The 27,340-nt window shown below is 42.0% G+C and overlaps 2 protein-coding genes across 5 annotated transcripts in view; both read left to right on the forward strand.

The window, feature by feature from the left end:
• The window catches only part of MTM1 (myotubularin 1), a 99,921-nt gene extending 92,819 nt beyond the window's left edge, over positions 1-7,102 (forward strand). For all 3 annotated transcript variants that reach the window (XM_072626743.1, XM_072626742.1, XM_072626741.1), the window contains exons 14-15: positions 1,692-1,868; positions 4,552-7,102. In XM_072626743.1, coding sequence (XP_072482844.1) covers positions 1,692-1,868; positions 4,552-4,719 — 345 coding nt within the window. In that variant the 3' untranslated portion in view covers positions 4,720-7,102. The remainder of the gene's footprint in view (positions 1-1,691; positions 1,869-4,551) is intronic.
• Positions 7,103-15,226: 8,124 nt separating this feature from the next.
• The window catches only part of MTMR1 (myotubularin related protein 1), a 60,846-nt gene continuing 48,732 nt past the window's right edge, over positions 15,227-27,340 (forward strand). For both annotated transcript variants that reach the window (XM_072627087.1, XM_072627088.1), the window contains exons 1-2: positions 15,227-15,529; positions 19,465-19,570. In XM_072627087.1, coding sequence (XP_072483188.1) covers positions 15,414-15,529; positions 19,465-19,570 — 222 coding nt within the window. In that variant the 5' untranslated portion in view covers positions 15,227-15,413. The remainder of the gene's footprint in view (positions 15,530-19,464; positions 19,571-27,340) is intronic.

Raw genomic sequence — 27,340 nt, forward strand, 5'->3', positions numbered from 1 at the left:
CTGCCACAAGCAAACCTCTCCGCACTGTAGTCCATCTTCCACTCAACTGCCAGTGAGAGCTTCCAAAAGGGCAGATGTGACCATGGAACCCACCCCCCACTTAATAAACTCCAGTGGCTCCCTATCACATCTGGGCTCAAAAAGAAAAACCTTTATTTGGCCTTCAAAACCCTTCATAACCTGCCCTCCCCAGCTTTCCAGTCTTCCTACACTGCCCCTCCCCCCATGTATCACTCAGTGACACTGGCCTCACTGCTCCTCTCACAAGACACCTTCATCTCTTGCCTCCAGGCACTCTCTCACTGGCTTTTCCCTCCATTCCTGCTCCCCCCTCACCTCTGCCTCCTGGCTTCCTTCAAGTCTCAGCTACAATCCCACCTTGTACAGGAAGCCTTTCCCCATTTCCCTTAATCCTAGTGCAGGGGTGGGGAACCTCAGGTGAGGTCTTTGATTGAGTCCAAGTTTTAGGGTCTTGTTCCGTCATGTATCAAGTGAGGGAGTTGCCCTGAATGACTAATAATAACAATAGCTTGTATTTGTAGAGTGCTTTAGGCTTTGCCAAGTATTTAATATGTGCTAATTTAGTTGATCCTCATGACAACCCTTTGAAGTAGGTGCTGTTCTTATCCCCATTTTGTAGATGAAGAAACTGAGGTTTAAGAGATTAAGAAACTTGCCCAGCATCTAATAATAATAATAACAACAACAATTAACTAACATTTATATAGTGCTTACTGTGTGCTATAGGCTTTACAAGTATTATCTCATTTGATCCTCACAACAATGCTATTATTATTCCCATTTTACAGATGAGGAAATTGAGGCAGACAGGTTAAATGAATCACCCAGGGTCACACAGCTAATAAACATCAGAGGCAAGATTTGAACCCAGCTCTTCCTGACTTCAGATCCTGTTCAGATCTGTTCAGCCATGCTGCCTCTCTCAGTCCCTCCTGCCTCTAACTTTGTTCCCGTGATCTTTGCCAGTTGTTTCTAAGAGTAGTCTGGATGGATTGTCCCTCTAGAGCATAGGTTCCCAAAGTGGGCGATACTGCCCCCAGGGGGGCATGGGAACGATCCAGGATGGGTGGTAGTAGCCTTAGATGCAATTAGAGGATGTTGAATAAAAATAAGGGGCAGTGGAAACATAAGGAAAGAAGAAAAGATAAGAAAATTTTGAAAAACTCTTCATACAAATAAACACATAAAATGCAAGTTATAACCTATCAGTGGTCCAATCTGCCGACAGGTCGTAAAAAGCAAGTGTCGGCAGGTGAGAGTATTGCACATTTTTGGGAAGTCCAGCATGCATTGGCAGAAATATGTGTGTGTAATGACTTGTTTACAATACAGTACTATACAGTTACATGATGCAGTGTTCTGTCATCAGAATTTCAGTGCAGGAAAAAACCCACACACATTTATAATAAATTATTAAATTTAAGGTGCATCTTTTTTTTTAATTTACTTTTTTGAAATGATGCAAATTTCCAAAAAAAAAAAAGTTAAGGGGTTAAAAAAAGTAGATCTCCGGGAGGGCACTGAGTAATTTTTTTTTGAAAAGGAGACAGTAGGCTGAGTAAGTTTGTCAACCTCTGCTGTAGAGGCAAACACAGCCTAAAATGATGCTTACCTGTTTGGATGTGTGTCTCTCTTTTTACCCAGGCTTTCTGCTTTTCTTCTTTCTACAGAAAGTTATGATGAAAACTCTTTCTTTGTGGTCAATGATAAACAGCGATAAAGGAAAGTACACAAACCCTTTTTATACTAAGGAGCTGAACCGAGCTTTGTACCCAGTTGCTAGCATGCGCCATTTGGAACTCTGGGTGAATTATTACATTAGATGGAACACAAGGATGAGGCAACAAGTAAGTGAAACAAAATTATTACCAAGACAGTGATGTTTTAGATTTCAGTAATTCTTTTCCATCTTAGATCGTGCTGGTGGGAATGTTTTTGAATATCATGAGAAAAACTACCAAACCCAAAAGAGGTACTTGGAAATGAGGTTGTGTTTGTTGAAAAGTTTATTTAAACCAGTAGCTAAGATAATAAAAGCCAACATAGACACTACAATATTTTATAAACTTCCTACCATCTACAGAAGTTTGGAAGTTTCTAAAGTGTGTTGGCCCAGGTACTTCCTTTAACATCATAAACTTGTCAGCTATCACATAAACAATATTGCACTTTCCTATACATCTATCTGCCCTGCCGTAGAGGCCAACTCTCAGGATAAGAAAATGGATTATTCCCTTTTCCCCATTCAGGCCTTGCTATATCTTCTAGGGCACCAGCATGGGAATTGTTTCTTTTTCTTGAGGACCTTAACTCCAAAATAAAGATAACTAACTGGTTATTGAACAGCAAGTCTTCTTTGGCAACCAAAAATAAAAGCCATGTATGTGTTTTTTTGTTTTGTTTAGTAAAAAGCCCTGCATCTCATTTCAAGTCCATGGAGCCTTCCATTTACTAAACAGCCTGGTATCCCTTCACTTAGCTCTTTGTTCCGAGCATTACAAGTATTCAGTATTCTTGTGCCTAAGTTTTTCCCTGAAGTTTTGGTGGGGAGATTTCGGAACATGCTGTATCCAACAGACCAGCCTTTACAATCCAGCCTTTGGGAAGAAACATGCTTTTATTGAAATAGGAATTTTTGGGCACCAGCAGATTCCCTTTTCTGTGTTCTGTCTCCTATATTGTTTATGCCATTCAGGCAGCTGGTAAGATGCCAGTCAGGGTACTCTTTTCTCTCATTGGTACATTGCCAACTTCAAGCTGGCACTTGTGTTTTAAGGTCTCTGATGCTTGCATGAAAAAGGCTCCTGCTGCTTAGCGATGTGTATTCTTTTGGGAAGCGTGAGATTCCTGGGCCTGAGAACATTGACCGGCTGAATCTGGGATTTCAGAAGCACACAGAGAGAATTTACTTAGCAAGAGTTTCAGTGCTTCCGATAGCAAGTAAAGAAGTAAACCCTTTTCCAGGGTTACGGAATTTTTTTTAACTGCAGTTACAGAAAATGTTTCCCTTAATAATAGCCCATAGCTACAACACGACGCTTCTCTTGTAAGATGTGGCTTCTCTATGTTTATTTTGACCTTTTTGCCACTGGCAATTAGAAGTAATAGGTCAGTGCTTTCTGTAGAGATTGGAGGCTTCCTTTTCATTTTGGCAATAGGAGGTCTCTGGAAAATCAGAGGAATTAAAAGCAATTCATTTGTGACCAGATAAAGGGAGAAATAATAAATGAAGAATTGGGTTGAAAAACCCATCTTGAAAAGAACAAGTAGAATCTATTTCCTTTATATTCACATAAGCTCAGAGTAATTGAAGACTTGGGGATGTAATTGAGCTTGGATGGATAGCAATGTTCTTCCTTGAGCAGATTTTCATTTGGAAGACAACAGAGGAATAAAAGAAGTCGATTGTCTGGATGATTTACCACAATGGGGTGCATGCTCATATCTACATCCAGGAGCTCTGCGCCTGGGCTTTTTTCATAGGACTTGTTGAGAGAAAAAGACCTTAAAATTGAATTGTAAGTTAATGCAGCACAATTCTGCACTGCACTTAGGGATTAGTCAGAAAGCCAAGTAGTCAGCTGCTGCGGTGACCTAGCTGGTAAATAGACATTGATGGAGCACCTGAAGGGTACATGGTGTGTGGGCATGAGATACGGTATTTGGATGGAGAAAAGAAGAGACTTGATCTAAACAGAACCTCCACTGTGGTGGTTCTCAAAGTGGTGGGGTCTGGGAACCACAGCAGCCCGGCCAATAGCTCTTCACAGTGCGTCAGCTTCTCCCCAGCACCCCAGAACAAATGAAAACAAAAAATCCTGGGGAAAATTCACAAGGAGACTAATGGTGCTTTTAGTGGAGCACCGGTGAAGTTTTTAAGTATCCTCACTAACTAGAAGCAGAATCAAGAGTTGCCATTTTGTCATATTAGGAGCATCAGCACTATAAAAGACCAGCTCCTTGCCCCTTGCCTTTAGCTTTGCCTTTAGCTTGCCAGTCATTCTCACGGTGTCCTTTGAGGACAATTGCTTTGGTCACAGCTGTTTGTATTCTTGATTCAGGGTGGATTTGATTAGGACCTGATTAGGTCAAGGAAAAAAAACAACATTCCAGTAGATAGTAGCAAGCTGAACAGCATGGGATTGAGTCATGTTTAATTATTTTCAAAATGTCATTTCACTACAACAGTACTAGAAAAATTAAAAGGAAAACAAAGAGAAGTTTGCATTCTGAGACCTTAGATACTCTTAATAGCATTGCTAGCTGCCTGGTGGACATATATTATTATAATACTAATGTAATATATTGATTATCTGCTGGCTGATCTGCCACCCAGTCATGTAATGGGTATCTTCAGATTTTGAAATGAATGGGGAAAAACGGAGATTGAGAAATGGAATTTTGCCCTTTGGTCATCTTTGCTGAAATGTATCAATTTCAAGGTTTCAAGACAAATGCAGTTACTCGAATGGCATTTTGCAGTATGGTCAAAGTAAATCGGGCACCTTTTGTGTGTATGTGTCTCTCCAGCAGCCAAACCCAGTGGAGCAGCGTTACATGGAGCTTTTGGCTTTACGGGATGAATATGTGAAGAGGCTGGAAGAAATGAAAATGACCAACTCGGCCAAGCTCGCCAGCTCCTCAGCTTCCTCCTCGGCCACCTCCCAAATGATGCCCCATGTCCAGACTCCCTTTTAAAGGGAAAACCTGGCGCTAGTTTAGATCTCCTGTTCTAAAAGAGGAATTTTTGAATGCTTCCGATTTGCACATTTTTCTTAGGGTTTTTGTTTTTCTTTTTTCTTTCTTTTTTTTTTTTCATCCACATAGAGCTTGAACTAGCGCAGTCCTAACCTCTTAAACATGTGCCTTTCATAGTCCACCATCAGAGGGAGATGCAGCATCCTCAAAGCCATTGGAATATTAGGAAGGGTTTTGAGAAAAAATGTAATGCAATTAGTTTTTTAAAGTGTTTTATTAATATAACTATAGTTTACATCTTAAATGCTATGGATACAATCTACTTTATATATTTAAACAAAGTATTGGTGTTTTGAATTAGGGGTTTAAAAGTTAGGAATAGATTTTTTTCCCGAGTTTATTCTAACAGCTTACGTTACTTTACATTGTCTAAAATGCAACCAGATATTAAAAGATGCTAGTGTTAATGCCAATATAAAAATCAAACTTGCTTAGTGTAGGTCTCCAGAAGTAAGATGTTTTGAATAATGGCCAAATTCTTTACCATTGCAAATGATGCATTTAGGAAAAGTCATTGTAGGTGAGAGTTTTTCCTCATTTTGGAAATGAAACTGTGTCTCAGACGAATTAAAATTCACCCCACGGCAAACTTACAAAAGGATGTAGAAAACAGTTGCACAGTCTGGGCAAGCAAGGATGTGCAGGGAGCAAACCCCGGCCAATGCAGTCATAGGTCCATTGCAGTAGACTTAAAAGAGGTTTGTTTTTGCAAGAAAACATCTTTCTGGTAGGCCTCAATTGAACATGATAAAACACTTGCCAGCTTTCCAAGCATTTTTGAAATATCTTCTCCTCGAGAAGTTGTCTAAAATAGGGACTGGTTTTCAATTTGGGCCCAAACCTCGTTATAGCCTCATTCTAAATGTCACTGCTGTGCTGCTCTTGTCATTATTTTCTGAAAGTCTGTGCCTGGCCAGAGCAGCCTGCATAGGTACCAAAGTTGGACTGAGCATCTCTCCTGTGGGTTTTTTGGGGTTTTTTGCTGCGTTATAAATCAAAGGTGACTCTCCATGGGTACATTTCATCTGAGGGTGTGTGTCCTTGAGAGGATTGTGAGAAGTTTCAGTTTAAACAGTTTTTCCAATTAGGACATAAAACTGATTCTACAACCTCTTACTTGAAGCATTTGGCAATTTTGCTTTTTGTCGGGTATGCCTTTCCGTGCTATTAACTGTAGTTTAAGAAGCACAAACCTTTCTCTTTGCTATTTGAACTAATTCATATGGTGAATCAATTTGGGGAAGCATTTAGGCTATCCAGATACATTCAATGTTTTACAGTGATTTGTAAAGAACTATTTATAGCTGATGTGATTATATTTTCAAGTAGTTATCTGAGCAAGGAGAAACTTATCTTTGTAAATTATTGTATAGGCCATAACCGCGTGAGTCTACCAAATAAAGCCATCTAGAGTGCAGTGATGTAATATACACATTATGTAAGTAGAGAAATGGCTCTCAACATGATCATGCTTTTTTTTAAAACACTGTAACACTGTAAATAGTTCATGCATTGCATTTTAACCACACGTTTTAGTCCCATAAAAATTAAGCATAATAGCTTAATAGGACTTTGGGATGTGTTATAAAAACTTTTTCACTGCAATAATAATTGAACACCTGCTATGATCAATGTATTGTACTAAAAAAAATTGCACTATATTTTCAGGGAAATAACTATTTGTATTATGTTCTAAATTCCCAGGATTTCTACCTATAATTTCCTCTTTCTATGTTTTGTATGCTTTTCATTGTATTTCAGTAGCAGTGTTCTAAGGTTCTTCAAAAGCTCTCTAAGTATTAGTTAATGGGCATTTAAGTAAGTGCATTAATTCAGTGAGCAAGGAGACTCAAATATATGTTTTCTGCTTGGAGCGACTTATACATATATAACTTTATAATACAGATTTGAAAGCATAATTGCCTTTACTCTGGATTTTGTTTTTAAAGTTCTGTGACGGAGATACAGAGCGAAGCTTCATGGGGAAGAGAGCAGTTTATAGTAGGGGAAAAATGATAAAGCTGAACATGATTTTTTACTTAATATTTTGTGAGAATAACCTCAACTTGGGTGAATCTCATAAGGCAAGAGTTATAACTAGTGGTCTTGCCATTTCATGACATTAAGCAGATCCCCTTAAGACGTCCAGAGGCCAGATGAGATTGCATCCTCTCTTTTGATGGAGTAAGTAATTCATTCCAAGACTGCCTGGAAAAACTTGTTCAGTTGGATCATGCATCAGAAAACAAAAATGTAATGGGATAAGTTTTCATTTGTCTTCAAAGTGAAATTGGCTATCATTAAATAAAAGGCTATGAAAATACTTTAAGTGTCTTGTGTTCTTTTAAAGCTATGAGCAAATACAGTCGAAGTGGCAGTGTGATTTGTATGCATCTAGGAGGCTCCTTTTGTTAACATGCTATTTCTCTGTCCTTAAACAGCTTCAGCCTGGATTTTCTTATTTTCACTTTTTTGTTTCACCATTTTAAATGATATCCATTCCTTGAATTGGTTTTCTGTAATGCAACATACTGATTTCTTTGCTATATCTTTCTATAAGATAATTATCAATATTCAATAGTAAGATGATTATTCACCTAAATCCTTATTTTTATAGACTTCTCTTACATTTTAAAAGGTGATAGTTAAATTAAGCAGGCTTTTACAGAATCTCCAATTGAATACTTTTCCTTTTTTTGGAAAAGCATCTGAAAAATAGAGTGGTATAATGAAAAGAATGCTAGATTTGGTAGAGTCGGTGACCTGGGTTCAAGTCCCTAGTCTGCTTGTTATGTGCTTTGGGGAAAACTCCCTAACCCCTCTGAGCTTCCACTTACCTTTTTCTGAAATACAAAGGTTGGACCCAGTGACCACTAAGGTCCTTTCTATTCCTAAAACCGATGGTCAAGACAATGCATAACTGGAATGATTGCTTTGCCAATTTGCCCCTTTCAGTATTTATGATTTGGGGCAAGTAGTGAATGAGGTGTAGTGGGTAGCAAGAGCTTAGACCAAAGAAAAGACTCCAAATTCTGTCTAAAATTGGGTAGCTTAAAATACATAATAATTAATATTTAGCATATTGAGGGGAAAGCAACCATAAGATTGAAGATTTCCTCTACCGACTTTGTCAAGTTTGCAGCAGCATGGTGGAGTAGAGAGAGAGCTGGATTTAGAGTCAGAAGCCCTGGGTTTGAATCCTGCCTCAAATGCTTCCTACTCAGAGAACTTTGGAGAAGCCCCTTAATCTCTCTGGTCTCCAATTGCCTTCTCTATAAGTTGAGGTGGTTGGACTCCAAGGTCCTTTCCAATGCTGAATCTGTGAGAGGTACTATTCATTTATATACAAAATGCTTCTGTGGTAAACAAGTCATCGCATTCCTCCTCTGTTTTTTTGTCAAGACATTTACGTATCGATTCATCCATGGGGGGGAGGGGGGTGCAATTTCCTGTGACAATGATAATACCATGAAATATAAAAGAATAAGAGAAAATAATAATAGAAATAGGAACGCTAGAATAATAATTGAGTTGTAGGTCCCTGTCCTAGGACCAGTCCTATCTGAATTCTATCCAAAAAAGTTGAGGACGGGACAAATAATAACAGAAAATAGCTTACAGTTATATAGGATTTTAATGTTTGCAAAGCACTTTACTACATATCTTACTTTGATCTTCTTAACTCGAGGTGAGTGCTGTAATCATCCCCCTTTTAAAGATGAGGAAACTGAGGCACAGAGCTGGAACCCCAGCCTTCTCGACTCCAAGGCTAGTCTTCCATCCTCTTTCCTGGGAGCACTGCACATAGTAGAAAGTGAGGCTGGTGACCTTGCACAGCCCTCCCTCCATCAAATCGAAGTCAACCGCAAGTCATGTCATCATCTTGATGTCATGGGCCTCTTCAAGAACGAAGGACAAACACGCGCGCGCACACACACAGTAGAGGATTAATATTCGATGACTATCAAGTCAACAAACAGCCTTTCAGATGTAGCGATTTTGATTATTCATGCAGTACAACAATTTTGCCACAAGATGGTGCTTGCCTTAGTGGAAGTTGTTTAGCTTTCCGAGTAAGGAAAGGGCAGACAAGAACAGTTTTCTTCATTTACATGATCTAAGGAATTTATTTTTAAATCTCAAAACTAACAGCGATTGGGGGGAGGGAATCTAAGTATATCTGTATTTAATTTCATTTTATAGGGTTGTGTTTTTTTAACCTGCTTTAATTGAACTTATTACAAAGTTGTTAATCATTCCTTCTAGAGCAGAGGTTCCTAATCTGGAGTTTAGGCCCTTCCTAAACTGTGGTGCCCCAAACTGAACACTCTTCCACATATGGTCTAAGTAGTGACTGTCACCTTTCATGTTCAGGATCCTGTGCCTCTGCTCAACAAAGCAGGAAGTGCCTAGTGTGTTCAGGTATTTTGTTAGGTATTAGACAAAAACAAAAATAGAACAATCCTTGCCCTCAGTCAGTTCACATTTTAGCAGGAGTATATGTTAAGTGTTGTTAAGAGGGAGAGGGTCCTAGTCATACAGAATCAGGGAAGGCATGATAGCTGAGTTGAGCACAGGGACAAGGATCTGGGATTTCTTGGTAATGGGTGTTACTTCAGATGTGAAAGGTGGATCACACCTAAGATTTAATAGACACAGATTTCATCACTCACTGACATCAACCTGGTGGTGAGTTTGTTAGGACCTGCCAGAGCTTCTACTTTGTGACCTTTGGGAACCCAGGGTTACCTCCAAGCCACAAGGCTTGTAGGCTCTGCCTCCAAGGTACCTCCAAATAGAAGGCTCCCTAGCATCTTGCCACTGGTAACTTTCTATGGTTGCATCCTATGGGATCTGGAATATCTGCCTTTCTGATCATGGACTTGGGAACCTTTTGCTTCTCTCTTAGCATCCTTCTCCTGTGTAGTATTTTCACAATACAACCATTTAATAGGCAAAGGCTGTTAGAGCAGCTAGGTGGTGCAGTGGGTAGAGCACACTGGGCCTGGAATCAGAAAGGCCAGAGTTCAGATTTGACCTCAGACACAAGCTGTGTGATCCTGGGCAAGTCATTTAACTTCTACTTGCATAAAACTGGAAAATGAAATGGCAAACCACACCAGTGTCTTTGCCAAGAAAACCTCTTGGACAGTATTAAAATGATAAAAGATATGACGCTGAAACATGAGCCTCTCAGGCCAAAAGGACCTGGCATACTGTGGTCAATGGGGTCATGAAGAGTCAGACGTGGCTGAACAGTAGCAATGTATGTATAGATAGAGGTAGGCAAATTGGAAGCACAATCTCATTTAATTGATAGTTGCCTCCAGTTTCACTTCCTCTTGCTACTTACTGTCCCTAGTCTTCCTGAGTGTTACCTGAGTGACTTGTTATGGGCATATTAAAGATCTTTCTTGATAGGGGTGTGTAGGTCAGAAGAAGGAGATAGCACTTGACTGCCACCATCCCAGAGGTGGAGAGTAGAAGGACATGGCATATAAAGGGTTGAGAGGCCAAGGGAGGGGCAGCGCAAAAACAGCTATCCCTAACCAAAACAGTTTTTTAATGCAGAAGAAATGGAGAAAATAGTCTCTGCTCCTGAACTTGCCTGGTTCTTCTAAGCCTTTCTAAATGCATCAAATGTAATTTTATGAGTAAGGTACATTATCACAAATAATTATTGCATGTCTCTCATGTTGTAAGGTCAGAGGGCAATATGATGTAGTTCAGTAGTGATCAACTCAAATAGAAACAGGGTTACTAATTAGTACGTAAGGATCCCTGTGAGCCTCATATTGACTTAGTTTTACAATGTTATGTATATTTGATTCTATTTTTATTTATTTTGTTAGAAATTTCTCAATTACATTTGCATATGGTTCTAGCTGACTGTGTTCCTACACCTGGCATGTTTGACATTCCTGATGTATTTGATAGAGGACAAGCCTGGGGTCAGGGAGATCTACATTTAAGTCCTGTCTTGGACACACACTGGCTATGTAACCCTGGATCAGTCAGTAAATATTTATTAAAGCACTTACTGTGTGTCAGCAACTGTGTGCTAAACCCTAGGGATGCCGAGAATAGCAAGAGATAGTCCTTGTTTTCTAGAAACTCAGAGTCTGATGGGGGAGATAACAGGCAAACCACTATACGTAAACAAACTGCTGGATACATCGGAGAAGGGAAGGCACTAGCATTAAGGGAGGTCAGGAAAGGCTGTTAGTAGAAGGTGGAATTTTAACTGGAATTTGAAGGTAGCCAGGTGGCAGAGATGAGGAGGGGGAGCATTCCAGGCAGGGGGCACAGGCAAGGAAAATGCCCAGAGTCAGGAGATGGAGGGGCTTGTTCAAGGAACGTTGAGAAGGTCAGTTTCCGTTGATTACAGAGCATGTGAGAAGTCAGGGAGGTGTCGGGTGTAAAATTAGGGGTGGAGATCTAGTGAGTTTAGTTTTGTACATGTCTAATTTAACATGTCGATAGGAAACTGGGATGTCCAGTAGGTGGTTGTGGAGAGATATTAGGACTAGATAAATAGATTTAAGAATAACCAGCATAGAGATGACACTTCAGTGCATGGGACTGATGAAATCACCAGAAGAATTTGTGTAGAGGGAAGAGAGAAGTGAGCCCGGGACAGAGCCCTGTGGGACACCCAGGATTAGCAGGTATGACCTGGATGAAGATCAAGCAAAGGAGCCTAAAGAGGGGTCAGATGGAAGAACCCAGGAGAGAGCCGTGTTGTGAAAGCCAAGAGAGAAGAAAGAGAATCGAGGAGAAGTGGGTGATAGTGTCAAACTTTGCAGAGGTCAAGAGGGAAAGGGATTGAGAAAAGAGCACTAGATTTGGCACTGGAGATCACTGGTATCTTTGGAGAAAGCAGTTTTGGTTAAATGATGAGACTAGAAACTTAGTGAGAGGAGAAGTGGAGGTCTCAGTTGTAGATGCCCTTCCCAAAGAATTAAACCACAAAAAGAAAGAGAGATGTAGGATAGCAGTTTTCAAAGATGGATGGATCAGGTGAGGGTTTGTTAAGGATGAGGGAGACATGGGCATGTTTGTAGGCAGTAGGAAGCAGCCAGTAGGCAAGAAGAGAATGAAGATAAATGAGGGAGCAGAAATGATAAAGGAGGCAATGTGCAGGAGAAGGTGCGATGGAATGGGATCATTTGTGCTTGTGCAGGCAACGAGAGCAGCTTCCCAGGGGTGAAAGTGGAGATGATGGCAGAGGGCATCTGTATGTTGTGAGATGAAGAGGAGGGAAAAGGAGAGAACTCTCCGTGAATGGCCTCAATTTTTTCAGTGAAAGGCAAAGTTCTCAACTAGAGATTGGGGGAATAAGCCATGGGAGGTTTGAGAGGGGATGAAAGGTTAGGAAAAACCACTGTGATGAGTGGAATAGTGAGGTAAGAAAGGATTGCCTTGCCACAGGGAGGGCCCATTTGAGATTATGTAAAATAAATGTATTAGTGGATCCAATCAGCACAGTTTCCTGGTTTTATTCAGCTTTGTTCAGTGACATGTGAGTAGGAACAAAGGTCACAGTGGGGGTAATCCAGGGCTGAGGGTTGGCAGGTCAAGGTCAAAGATAGGATAAAGGGCCCCCACTCGAAGTGTTTGACAAATGTTGAATGACTGACTAGAGGCCAATGATGGAATTCAGGGTAAAGGAAAACAGCAACCAGTTGGGCTGGCACATAGAGCATGTGAGTGGGAGTAATGTGAAATGAGCCTAGGAAGCTCAGCAAAGGAGCCAGATTGTGAAGTGCTTTAAATGTCAACAGAGGAGTTGGTATTTATCATAGAGGAAATGGGGAGCCCCCGGAGCTCATTGAGAAGAGGAGTGATATGGTCTGACCTTTTGGAATATCAGTTTGACAGCAGTGTATGAGATGGATGGAGGAGAGGAGGAATGGAGACCACTTAAGAAGCTCTTGTGATAATCTCAATCACCTATTGAGTGATAAGGACCTGAAGGAGGGGAGGGGTGCTGAGACACCCAAGAGAGGGTGTGGTGAAAAAATCCACGATTTGGCAACTAACTGATGGGATGTGGGAAGTATGGGAAGATTTGGGGATTACTTCAGCGACTTTGGTAAAAGAAAATCATGCCCGCAGGATGCTGGTCTTAGGCATTGTAGATACGTGGATCAAAACTGAACAGCCTCTGCCCTCAAAAGTGCATGTGAGTCAATACAAAATGTGGCCAAACAGATACAAAGGATTTTTCTTTTTTGTGAGGGGTGGGGGGCTGGTAGTAATGGCAATAACCTTGAGGAGGTCAGCAAAGACTTTGTGTAGCCAACTCCTTAGGGAGCTAGGGATTCCAAGAAGCAGAAGAGAAAGGGGCATATTCCAGGTCGGGGTGGGAAGCCTGTGCAAAGGCACAGAAATGACCGAAATGCCTTGAGAAAGAGAAGTACAGAGGTTTGTTCGGAACACAGAATGGTCGTGGGGGTGTGCGAGATGTATTGGATCCTGTCTGCTAAGGGCTTTCGAGGCTAGACACAGGACTTTGTACTTTGTACTTTATACTGGGGGCATCTTGGGAATCAGGTTTACAACTAGAAGAAACTCTAGCGATCATTGTATCCATTCCCTATGTTACTGTTCAGATAAGGGAACTGAGGTTCGAAGGGCTGCAAGGACATGGCCAGGATTTTCCCTAGCTGGACCTTTCCTGAGAAGGCTTCACTAAAGTAATCTTTGCAGGTAGCAATATACCCATCCAAGCTGCACCCTCACCCTCAGGGCAGCTAGGTGGTGCAGTGGATAGAGCACCAGTGCAGGAGTCAGGAGGACCTGAGTTCAAATCTCACCTCAGACACTTAACACTCACTAGTTGTGTGACCTTGGGCAAGTCACTTGATCCCAGTTACCTCATCCTGGGTCATCTCCAGTCATCCTGATGAATATCTGGTCACTGGATTCAGATGGCTTTGGAGGAGAAGTGAGGCTGGTGACCTGCACAGCCCTCCCTCACTCAAAACAAAGTCAAGTGCAAGTCATGTCATTATTTTTCTGATGGCATGGTCTTCTTTGGCAGCAAAGGAAGAACACATCCTCACCCTCAGGGCTCTTAACTATTTTGTGTGTCCCCGTCCCTGTGGGCAGTCTGATAAAGACTACTTACTCCTCAGAATCATATTTTTTAAATTATTGTATTTGTTTTCAGTGTTCTACAATCACTTCCATATATCTTAGATTTTTTCCCCTCCCTTCCCCTCCTTCCCCCTTCCCTCCCCACTCCCTCCCTGAGACGATGTGCAATCTTATAGAAGTTCTACACCTACATTCCTATTAAATACATTTTCACCTTAGTCATATTGAATAAAAGAATTAAAATGAATGGGGGAAACCATAAAACAAAACATAACATAAGAGAAAATGGTCTGCTTCATTTAGCGATCCAATTCCATAGTTCTTTCTCTGGATGTGGAAGGTGTTTTGCCTTAAAAGTCCATTGGGAATTTTTTAGGTCCTTGCATTGCTGTGAAGGACTAAGTCTACCAGAAAAATCCCTGGCACACTGTGGTTGTTGCTGTGTACAAAGTTCTCCTGGTTCTGCTCCTTTCACTCAGCCTCAGTTCATTTGAGTCCTTCCAGGCCTCTCTGAAGTCTTCCTGTTCATCATTTCTTAGAGCACAATAAATAGTATTCCATTACATTTATATACCATAACTTGTTCAGCCATTCCCCAATGGAGGGGCATCCCGGTGATTTCCAGTTTTTGGCCACCATGGAGAGAGCTGCTATAAATATTTCTGTTCATGTAGGACCTTTTCCCATTTCTATGATCTCTTTGGGATGCAGTCCTGGAAGCAATACTGCTGGGTCAAAGGATATGCACAGCTTTGTAGCCCTTTGGGCATAGTTCCAAATGGCTGTCCAGAATGGTGGGATCAGCTCACAGCTCCACCAACAATGAACGAGTGTTCCAACTCTCCCACACCTTCTCCAACATTTATCATCTTCCTGTTTTGTCCCATTACCCAATCTGCCAGGTGTGATGTGGCACCTCAGAGTTGTGTTGATTGGCATCTCTCTAATCAATAGTGCTTTAGAGCATTTTTTCATATGACTGTAGAGAGCTTTAATTTCTTCCTCTGAAAACTGCCCGTTCGTATCCTTTGACCATTTATCAGTTGGGGAATGACTTGGATTCTTGCACATTTGTCAGAATCATATTTTTAAGTACATAGAATGCGCAGGATTAGGAAGGAAACCCAAGGGGACTGAGAAGTCTTTTTCTCTTTTGACATCCACCTTCTCGGCTTCCAAGGCCCGCCCCGGGCGGGAGGACGGCGATCCCCAAGGTGGGCTCTCCGAGGTGCTGGGGTCCAAGGAGGCGGGAGGCGGCCCGGTCCCGCCGGCTCCAGCTCCGCCCCTTTCCCCCTCCCGGCCGGGGGAGTAGCCGCCCCTGCGGGGGCCAGGCAGCGCGGGGCCTTGTGGGTAGCAAGGAGTCGCCAGGTGACTGCTAATGGCGGCGGCGGCTGCAGGGGAGCCGCTGGCAGGGGCCGCCTGAAGCCGTCTCGAGCGGATCTCCGAGCGAAGGCGGCGGCCCGGGGCAAGCCCCCTGCCCGCTTCCTCTTCCTCCCTCGCCTCCCCTCGCCTCCCCTCGCCTCCCCTCGGCCATGGACTCGGGGGCGCCGGGCGCAGACGGTGGCTTCGGACCCGGCCGGAGGCCTCCCCGGCCCGTGGGCGCCCTGGCCGTGGGCTCGCGGCAGGCCAGCGTGGAGACCCTGGACAGGTGAGGCAGCCCCCCGCTGGCCCGCCAGCTGCGCGCAGGACTTCCTGCCTTCGGCCCCCCCTTTCTGTGTTGTGGCTTTTTAAGGGTATCTCGCTCCCTCCCCCGGCGCTTTCTGTGCCAGCAGCGGGGGATGCCAACTAAGAAAGGCGAAGCCTCGCTCGATCCAGGTGAGACCTGGGAGCGCCCACCCCACCCCCACCCCCACTCCCACTCCACCTGCTGCTCCTAATGCCAAGCGTTGCCTCCTTGTTTCCTTTGCCCAAGTAACTTGCCCTTCTAGCTCCACCCTCGCAATGCTGGCGAGAACCTCCTTGTTTGCCCTCCTTACCAACCTTTCTTCCGGCCGTATTTATGCAAGGAAAAAGACGAGTATTGTAAGCTTCATCTAGGGCGTTAGTATTTTGTTCTGGGGGGTGGGGGTGGGGGTGGGGGTGGCGGGAAGGGAAGGGATGGGATGGCATTCGGGTTGGTGGACTCGATGTAATCTGTCAAGACCATCGGTGAGGGGGAGAAAGCACGTTCTTCCTTCTCAGAATGAAACTTCTTAAAACAAGTTCTTTCTTGTCATCTATATTTGGCATACTGGGAATCTGCAGCAGAAAATCACCTCTCCAGTGTGTGCACACCGAGCAACCGAGGCAGAGCACTGGGCCATCTTGGGACCTGATTCCTCCGGTTGGCGCATTCGTTGCCGTTTCATTGACGGCCCTGGCGCTAGAGGGAATTCTAAGGGGGAAGAAAATACCATTGAAAATTTGGCTGTCTCGGATGTTGACTTCCTATCTTAGTCAGACCAAAGTTCTGAACTTTAGGGAGTTTCCAGAAGAGAGAGCAACGAGAAAACCTCTTGGCTTTGCTGTTGCTTTACTCTAAGTCCTCTCCCCTCTCTGGTTGCCTCGTTAAAAAATGACTACCTCTGAATCTATTGTTTACAACTTCTTTAGCAGTGAAACGAGAAGCTTTAATAATACATGCTCTGAATTTGTGGGTGATGAGCATACCTTTCTGTGCCTTTTGGACACGGTCTAGCAGGTCTTTCCATTGTAACTTGTAATGACCAGGAATTGACTAAGGAGATCACATAATAGTAGAGCTGGGAGGGGAAGGACCACAAACATTCTTTAAGCCAACCTCCACTTAAATGTGACTCAAACCAGGAATGCTAAGGGCAGAGCCAGCACAAGAACCTTTCTTGGGGATGATTTCTTCTGGTGGCCTTTCAGCAAATTACTTGGAAATGGTTTATATCAAATCCCCAATATTTACATTGAAGAGGGGGGAGCCACTAGAAGAAAAAGAACAAGCAACAGTGTTAAACTCTAATCCACCAAGGAAATAAATAGGTCTTAAGGTTAAATAGAAAAATGAAAATCTGCCCTTTTTCCTGTTTTCTCCCTGTTGCTGAAGAGAACAGCAGGTAGAAATAGTGATCTAGGATAGGATGATTTAAATGTGTGTGTGTGAACTGATACTTTATCGTTTGTAGATTTAAGAAGAGATGTGCTTTTAAAAGTTCGGGAAAGTTTCTTTACTCCGACAACTGTAAAGTTAATGTCTTTCCTTTTCCTTTATTAATAAATACTTGTGTGGTTGGTTATATGTGCCAACAGAGCCTTGCCATCTGTATGATCAAGACTTACAGACTGAGAGCTGGAATGGACCTTCGAGGTCTTTTAGTCCAACCTACTCAATGTACAAAAAAGGAAACTGAGGCTCAGAGAGGTTAAATAAATTGCCTTAAGTCCCCCTGGTAGCAAATAGCAGAGGCAGGATTTGAACCCAAGGTCTGTGATTACAAATCTAGTTTCCTTAATACCACCTTGCTCTTCAACCTGATAACTCATTGATTAATCACATGAACAAATATGTGAAAGCTTTCCAAAAGGATGGTTATGTTAAAAATAGCAGAATGCATGGTGGCACCTGCATAAATTGTACTACTGGTTTGAACTAGAAAATGAGATATAACCTGAGGTTATCTTGGAATCGAAATTAGCTTTAGAAAAATGTATCAGTCAACAAACATTTATTTACTGCCTCTTGTGTACCAAGCTCTGGGCCAGGTAATGGGGAACAGAAAGACAGAAATGAAAGCAAAAATGAAAGAGTCTCCACCCTCTAAGGAGGGGCATCTTATCGTGGGAAATAACGTATATGCAAGTGAGAATATAAGAAGTAAATCAAAGGTTATGTCATTAGCTGGAGGCTGACTTCACCACTGAGGAGTGGTTCAGGAAAGGTCGATGGAGGAGGTGGTGCCTGAACTGAGTTTTGCAGGAAGCTAGAGAGTCTGAGATGGAACAGGAGCCAAGACACCCTCTGTAAAGATACAGAGAAAGAAGATGGAGTGCTATGTAAAGAACAGCGAGAAAGAAGGCTGCTTTGGCTGAACCACAGAGTGTAAGAAGTCTCATTATGTATGATAAACCTGAATTCTGGTTTGAACCAGCTTGTAAAGAGTTTTAAAAGGCACAGGAGTTTGTACTTTCCCCTCAATGCAAGAGGAAGCAGCTGAAGCTTATTGAGCAGGGGTGGGACACAAACTTGTGCATTAAGAATTTCCCTTGGACAGCTACTGAGGAGAGAACTAGAGAGCTGACACAGTAGAGGTAGGAAGACCCAGTAGGATAGTCCAGAGGAGAGGTAACGAGGGTCTGATCTAGGGGGTGGCCCTGTGAGTACAAGAAAAGGGGATCGGTAGGAGAAAAGAAGAGATGCAGTTGACTAGATGGGGGGAGGGCTTGTTAGAGTGAGGAATATTGCTTTTCTATACAACCATTAATAAAAAGCAGGGCACTCTTCTTTAGGGAACTTTCCCTGAGTGGGCGCTCTCCTCATTGTTTTTGTAATTCCATCTCTGAATAGATATTGATGGTTAAGGGGGTGTGGGAGAGCACATCTACATATATTTCTTCAGGTCAAATAAAATATTAGACCTAGGAGGCAACAGCTATTGCTCTAATAGGAATTGGTGTACCTCCGATAATGCCCTATTTTCATCATGTTGAGTTGGTGGTGGGTTGGAATTGGAGTTCTGGTAGATACTACACTACCAAACATGAAAAGCTCAGACTCTGAAAAGACTGACATCCGTGGACCAGTTTTTCAGAGAGGCTTATCACCAAAGTAGCTGCCACCAGGTGGTAAATATTTTCAGCCACAGCAACTCCTGAAGGCAATCTAAGGTTTAAAGGCATACTGGGGGAGTGTGCTGATATTGTTAGCTTTCGTGAGGTCTTCCAACTCTTAGGCAATAAGCATTTGGGTGCCTACTTGGTGTAGAACTATTTGTGAATGTGATTCACTAAGAAACTATACGGGTTTTCTGGGTTCTAAAATAATGAGAAATTTACTGAATACCCTAATAGCAACTGAGAGCTAGGCATGCATAAGATAAAACCTATCTGCTTTTTGTAGACCTGAATCTTAGGTATGTGTTCTATTTGAGGTTGCATTTTCAATAAATACCTTTTTTTTTTTTTTGAGGAGGAGGAGGAAGCAGGGGAAATTGATCTGTGATTTCGTAGAGAACTATGGGCACTCAGAAGTTGCCTGGGTTACCTTTCCTGTGGTCCTATGGCTAATGGACGCCATTGGTTGAGGCTGGCCCTCTAGCCTCTATGCCAACACTACCTCTTGTGTGACATTAGCAACGCTTTCTTTATCTTCAGATATCCTAACAATATATTTACAAATGTAGAGAATCACACGTATAACTGTTGAAATCTTTAAATGAAAATGTCCATATTTGAGTTAAATAAATTCAGATACAACAGAGACCCTTCAGTCAGCATTTAAATTCTTACATTAATTATAATAACAGCTAAGCATTTTAGAAAATATGCTTCTTACATAGATATGACTGTATATTTAAATTCACTTCCCCTTGGGAGCCTCTGTAATTTGAAAGATTTTAATTACAATCTTTCTTTTAGCCCTACAGGATCTCATGTTGAATGGTGCAAACAGCTAATAGCTGCTACAATTTCTAGTCAGATTTCAGGGTCAGTGCCATGTGAAAGCATATCCAGAGATTATCGGGTAAGTAACATTGCTGACTTCATTGCTACAGCTACCTGTTTAAGTTTCATTTGCTGGTGGATCCTTGACTGATTATCTTCTAGTCAAATGCCTTTTACTTGTTAATATGATGACAGAGTTGCTTTTGTTCAAGGTCTGGAGCTTCAACGTACAAATAAAAAAAGATAAAAAGAAAACCGTCCTTGGTTATAATAGACAAACCAGTTGTAATAATTACCACTTTTTTTATTGTGAGCTAAATGTTTTTCCTCATGAGTGTTATGATTTGGAGAATTGGTTATTTCCTTAATTTGAAATCTTGACCTTGTGCTTAGGTATTGTGTAGAAGCATGTGGCCAAATCTCACCACAACAAAATGTAAACTGACTTATATTCTTTACATGCAAAACTAGATTTTTTTTTTAGAAAACCACAAAATTCTTACACAATCAGCCCAAAAGAGTAGTATGTGGGAAGCCCTCTTTTTAGTGCCCATTGAAGTGGTTGCATTTCCTAATCTTTGTGTCCCTTGTTCATATGCATTCAGTTGCTTGAAAAAAAATATGAATTTTTCCCATGTCCTAAAGTTATGAATGGAGAACAAACACTAAAATTGCCTGTGCCCTGGTTAAGGAATGAACATGTATCTTAATGTCCGTCAATGCAAAATAATATTAGCAGATTCACTAAAAGTTGGTTTATATTTCTTTTGTCAGTTATGATCAAACTAAACTGTTTATTTCAGGTGTTCATGCAGGCTAGTAGGGTACTTGGTTTACACACCTGGGAATTATATTTAATAGCCAGAGGTTCCCTCTGAGAGGTGGTGGAACCTAGTGAATTGGAACGTAGAAAACCTAAGTTCAAATACCACCTTTGTGGTGCTGGGGAAGTCACTCAACCTCTCTTGATTTTAGTTTCCTCCTCTGTCAAATGAAAGGCTTGGACTTGATGGCTTTAGCTCCACAGGGCTGTGAACATTGGCACAAAGTCAGCAGATTTTAGTTAATTTTTTTTCTCCTAGCTCTTCCCTCATCCCATGACCAAAAAGGTAATCAGATGAAGCGCATTTTTATAGAGCTCAAAGGGACTTGGGTCACCTGACTGAGATTTAGCCAGCATGTATTCTTTCAGAGCAACTGTTAAAGTCATGATGGAACTCTTGAAGAACATTGATATAAGTGAACACAAAACCCCGAGCTACTGAAAGTACATTTGATGGCAGTAAGCCTCCCTCCCTGTTAACCAGTTTTCATGCCACCCAGCTTGATAGGGCTAGAATTCAATCACCCCCAAAGTTCTTGTAGCAAGAATGCTGCCTCCACTTGCAAGGAAACTGGACGCAGAGATGTATCCAAACCAAGTTGTAGCAGTAGTAGGCTCAGCACTCTAGCAGTAGTACCCCACTCTTAGACTAGCAAGAAATTGTTTTCATTGTTAGCAATTTTGTTCAGTCATTTCTGTTGGATCTGCCTCTTTACAACCCCATTTGGGGTTTTCTTGGCAGAGAGGCAGAGAGTGGTTTCCCATTTCCTCTTCCAGCTCATTTTCCAGATGAGGAAACTGAGGCAAACAGGGTGAAGTGATTTGCCCAGGGACACAGAGCTAGTAAGTGTCTGAGGTCAAATTTGAGCTGAAGTCTTCCTGACCCCAGGATCAGCTCTGTATCCATTGCAACACCATCTAGCTTACCTCTTAATGGTTAGGAACTGGCAATAATGTTACCCTAGGTAAACAACCGAATGCTTCCTGGGTTACTGAACTGTTGAAGTCTGCCCCAGATAGTCATTTAACGTTGATATTTATGTGTCAACTGAGCACTCTGACGTTAAAAAATTTGTATCTGTAGACTTTGGTTTTCCTAGTCAGCACTAGTGTTAAGATAAACAGTGTGGAGGTGCAATTGCAAGTGGCATTCTGGGTTACAGAGGGAACTTTGCACTTTCTGTCTCCATCGCACTTAGCCTGTGAAACAAGGCCTGAACGCAGAAGAATCAGTCTGCAAACGTTGGTGTCAAGCTTCTTCAGAGATCTTTAACAAAATCCAGGAATGATTTGCAAGGTCAAGCTTGCACGCCAGCTCACAGAATGTGCTTGAACAGTTAAGCACCCTGCAGTGAGGTTAGGGGTGAGGGCCTGTTGGACCCACTTTTGATTGGTCCCTGCAGAGTGTACATGTCCAGCCCTAGGTTTTAGTGCCTTGAGAAATTAACTGGTAGGGATCAATAATTGTCCCTTGAAATGAGCCATTTCCTATGTATGCTATTTGAAATACACCAAGCTGCCCCCCCCCCCATTTAATGTTTATGTGGGAGGTAGGATCAGTGATCGTTGTGAGGGTAGCTGCTTCTGTTGGGCAGAGCACCTAAACGTTCCTTTGAAATTTGATTGCTGCAGCTGCCATTGGGACTTGAGGCTTTGTACCACTTTGTTATGTGGCCCCTGAGGTTGCTGATGATTCTGTTGCCCTGGTATGTGTTCCTGCAAGTAAATACTGACAAATTATCAGCTGGATGATGTATAATAATGCTAGACAATAAAATGTTAAATAATTAAAAATTATTCATCTAGCATAAATTGAGTCATAAAGGGGGGGGGGAGTATTTCGGATAGTAAAACCAGGGTACCATAAGTACATTCATTAACATTACTTCATACTAAAGATTAGCTTGAGTACGATGACTAGAAAAAAAGTTTCTGTATTTTGATATTAATTAGCCATCAGTCTTCATGTGTTCGGTACTTTATAAGTCAAGATGTTAGCTTCTCCAGGCTGATAAATTACCTTATCTCTCCTATTTTTAACAGTTTAAAAACAAGCCTGGAAGATTATTTAACTCTAAATCAGACAGCCTTAGCACTAAGTAAATGCTGTAGTTGTTTACACTTCTACTAAAAACAGTACTTTTAAGAACTGTTAGTATGTGTGTATAGCACATAAAGTTAGACCAGGGAGGGAAATATGATTTAATAGAAAGAATGCACTGGGCTGGCAGGCAAAAGAACTGATTTCTAGTCCTGGACCTTCTAACTAATGTGGAACAAGTCTCTTCACCTCTGTGGTCCTCATTTTCCTCATCTGTAAACTGAACAAAAACTAAGTACTCTTCAGAGTACCTCGTAGTCCTGAAATCTGTCATGCTTTGGTATCCAGAGTCCAGCATAGTTAGTACCTCTTTTAACTGTTGCTGTTCACAGTTGCACAAAAACGTCCCAAAGAGGCAACTGTAAAGGTGATCCAAGATGGTAATCAAGAAGAGTTCGTTGAATTCAAATGCTGAGGGAAACTTCAAAGATAGGGGAATATTTGGTTTAGATTTGAAGCACAAACAACCACATCAACTGTAACAGTGCTCAGCCACGGTTTAGCATCTGACCAAAGGTGAACAGATCATGACTATTTGGGAGAAGGATCCACTCAACTCGGTTGACTTTTGACAATTTTAACAAAGAATTGGAAAGCAGGTTGAGGCTTGCTGATGACTTTAAACAAAGAGAGGTTCAGAACACAAAGAGATTTTGTTGAAAACCTCCCAGGCCATGGTGTAATGTATTAGTGTCGGTGATGGTGCAGACTGAGAAGTGTACTTGGCCAACCTGCTGCTGCTTGAAGTCATGGGCTGGTGCAGTGCCCCGTGGCTTTGACACTGAATTGGGACTCCAACATTATTTATTTTTGTCACTGTCCCTTGTTAGTGTTGCTTTAGGGGGGTCTAAACAAATTCTTACCTACCCCCCCCCTCTCCTGCAGCTGGGAGCTAGCAGATGTTCCGTGTTTGAACAGGCTGGCAACTAGTGTTTTTGTGTGCACTAGACACACAAAGATCGTGGCAGGTAGGGAAAGGCTGCCTCTAGTATTCCTCTCAAACAGCCTCTCACCTGGAAAGCACCTCAGAGGTGAGCTAGCCTGACCCATGCCTTAACAGGAATCCTCTCAACAGTATCTCAGACAAGAGGTCACCCAGCCTCTGCTTGAAGACCTCCAGGGGTGATATTTTGTGACTCTGATTAGCTCACAAAATACTGTGCACAGCAAATACCATCCAGTTGGGGTTTTGCTACAGCAGAGGTGGCAGGACCAGACTCCCCACCTAAAGAAGCAGCAGTTGGAGAACCTGGTCCCTGATGTAATTTTTAGAGACCATGTTGCCTTGGTCTGAAGGTTAAGCCCTGCTCTCTCCCCTTTTCATGGGCCAGTATCCTTTGGATCCTGGCTTGTACCTCTTCTGCAGTGCTACTGACTTCTCAGGCACCTGTAATTAATCAGATGCTGCTCAAAACGCCCTTTAGTGATATAAAGAAATAGTAATTAAGTCAAAACAATGGGAATGGGAGTCCCAGCAATCAATCGTTGCTTCTCTGCCCTGCTCTCTTCCCCTCAAAAGGTGTTTAACGTTTATTTAAAAGCACCTGACAACAACATTCACTATCTTTTCAAGGAGAAAACCAAACCAAGTCGGAAGTCTGTATTTGCATTTGTGTAAATTAGTAAAGTTCTTTCAAATGGTGGAGAAAAGCGTTTTCTCAAAGCCTCTCTATGTTTTTTGATGAAAAAGGGAATCCGTGTGCATCGTGCCAAGGGACCTGGAAATTTCTGATGATTTACCCCATCACTTAGTTTAGTTCAGTTTTCCTGACTCTCTATCCATTAACTGAAAAACCAAGTGAGACCCTGTGGCAGAGAGGCTGGCTTCCAGTCTAGCCCGTGTGACCCTGGGGAGGTCACTGAACCTCTCAGGACTCCAGACGACTTCCCAGATCCCAGAGCAGGGGCTGATCTGCATTGTTAGAAGGATTTGCCTTCACTAATGACATCAGGGTATACACATATCCACTAATTTGTTAGGCTAATCAAGTAAGATAATATTTGCAAAGCACTTAGCACAGAACCTGGCACATAGTAGGCACTTAATAGATGCTTGTTCTGTCCCTCTCTGTCTCTCTCCCTAATCTGGGAAAAATCTGTTGGTTTTTTATCTACTTTTTCCCCCCAGTGTATCTGGACACTTAAACCAGTATTCACAGACTTGATTGAATTGTAATGTCATTATATCATGTGTTTATTTATCCAGTTACATGTTATATTTCCACCACCCCCACCACCCTGTGAAATCTAAGCCCTGCTATATAATAGGTGTGTAGTAAGTGCTGCATGGATTGGATGACTTTTAAAAATAATTTTTGGAGAACCTTGCTATCGACAAATAATCCTTCTCTTTTGGATTCGATGCAAGGTAACCTCTATGACAGCAGCAATACCCCTGTTTTATGTATTGCTTCATGTCAGTTTTCATCAGGTCATTGAGCTAAGTTGATCTGTAGTTGCAATTCCCATGGAATCTCAGGTTATTTTAGCATGTGCACAGGATACGTTGCTTTCATGCAGCATTTCTTCTCCTGAGGCAAATTCTGGGGTTTGATTTTCTGCTCTTAAGTTGTCTGACTATAAAACTAATCTGCTGTAGGAAATCTTGCTGTTTGAGTCTCCTGTTTGCATGAGACATAGTCTCGATGTCTGCAGAGACTGTTCCTGTAGGATCTCATTGCAATGAGAAAGTATGTAGGGCACTGGTTGCTGTCAGCCAGAGTTCACAGCTTGTTTAAACATGGCAGGGCATAGGGCCGATGTCATTGTACATAGGGTTGTGTTATCTTCTATCCTTTTTTTGTTACTCACTTTGACCTTTGCTCCAACTAATTGATGCCCTGACTATATACAGTGCTCAGACAATCAGCTACATACAATCCAACCAGAGCACTAGCCCTGAAGTCAGGAGTTCAAATCCTTCCTCAGGCACTTAGTGTGACCTAGGCAAGTTACTTAACCTTTCTCATCTTGTTTCCTTTCTGTAGAGGACAAAGATAGAGACTGTACCTGTGATTTCATTGGTATAGGTAACTCCCAGGTGACAGTATGCCATCTACCAATGCAGGTTGGCACCTCTTCTACAAATTATTATCTCAGTTTCCTAGAGCACCCAGAACTGCTCTAAGAAGTATGTATGTATCAGAGGCAGGACCTGAGCCCAATCTTCCTGGAATTAAGTCTACCTCCCTATCCATTCTGTCTGACTGCCTCTCTTGTCCTCTGGACATTGGGGGTGACAGTAGCCTCTACCTCACAGGATTATCATGAGGCCCAAATGAGGTTTTATACATAGAGTGCTTTGGAACCCTTAACACACTCTGCAAATCCTAGTTAGTATCATTCAGATTTAGTTACTTTCATTTTGTGTATGTGATGTAATATATTCCTTGCTAGTTTGTTTCCTGTTGTTTCTTGGGGGAGGGGAGGCGGGGGAAATGTCTTCATGATGTAGAAGGCTTTTGAGGAGTCTGCTTTTTTGATCTCATGTATTTCAAAGCCCCATCATCAAGGTCTGTTAATTTAGTTTGGATTGTCTTTGAAATTTTTCTGCGTCTTCATCCTCAGTAACCCCAGCTGGTGCATACACTCCAGTTCTTTTCATGGTTATCTGTTTGTTCTCTGTGGAGCTACAAGGTGAGACCACTAGTGTCCCATGGAATGAGGTTCCTTATGGCTTTGAAGTGCAGCCTGAAAAGAATGCCTTCATTCACTCACCTAAGATGAACGTCTGGGAGCCATCCTTCCATTCAGTTACAATTTCTTTGTCTTTCGGTTTCATTTATCACAAGAATGCAGACATGGATGAGGTCCTGGTAGTGGGACAGCTTTGGGGGCTTTAGATAAAGATCACACGTATAGGAGACTAACGATGAATGTTTGGAGACGCTCTAAGATGCTTCTTAGCATCCTTTGCTGCTATGCTCCCTAGCTCTATTGCCACTATCAGAACAGAAGGGGACCAAAAGCTGTTACGTTTTTTAGTTCATTCATCACCTGATGGGCAACCTCTCTGCTTTCAGCTAGGCTTGTCTTCAGATGACAGAGCTGGTCATGGGGCCCATATATTTTTAAACAATGCTTAAGAAATAGGAATGGCTAAGTAAATTGAATTTTTTCATATTGTACTTCAGCTTCAATTAATCATAATTTAAATAGTAACTATAGATATTAGTCAAAATCATAGAATTTTTTAGAATTCAGTTTTTTATGGTAATGTCATCTTTTTTAGTATAGAAATCCTTCTTGGTTGTCTGCTTTAGTTAACAGGAGTAATATACCATTATGCTCCTCAAAACAAGTGTTGCTGGGGTTTTCACTGAACACATGGGAATCAGAGCACAGAATTGTATAATTCAGGACTAGGGACAAGAATTTTAAAACTGTGCCCAAGACTAAGGTTTTTACTCGAGGGGACATGTGATCTCATTTCTCAGGGTGATTCCCTCCATCGGTAATGTGCCTCTGATAATGACTTGCTGAAAATTTGTAGTGATTTTTCAAGTAACTGCCACTCTGCTGGAGTGTTGCATCAAAAAACGTTATTGCTGAATTAACAGTCCTCAGGAGAAGCACAGCTCTTTGAGGGCAGTGCCAGATATAAATTTTTTTCTCTCTTTATCCTCTGGGCTAGCGCAGTACTAGCATATAGTAAACACTTAATGAATTCTCATTGAATTGAATTGTTGAACATATGACTCATGAAATATCTCTTACACTGGATTGGCTGCTTAAGACAGGGACTCATCTCTCCACCAATGTTGGGGACCCCTTCCCACCTATTATGCCACGGTATATTCTTGGCATCTTGAGTTGTAACTCAAGTTGCATAGAGTTACCATATGATGGTGGTTTTTGTTTCTATGATACTGTTGGTACAGCCTGCAAAAGAATGCCATGGTAGGTAGTCCATAAGTGTTGTTGCA

Source organism: Notamacropus eugenii, chromosome X (genome assembly GCF_028372415.1).
Source record: "Notamacropus eugenii isolate mMacEug1 chromosome X, mMacEug1.pri_v2, whole genome shotgun sequence".
Lineage (NCBI taxonomy): Eukaryota > Metazoa > Chordata > Mammalia > Diprotodontia > Macropodidae > Notamacropus > Notamacropus eugenii.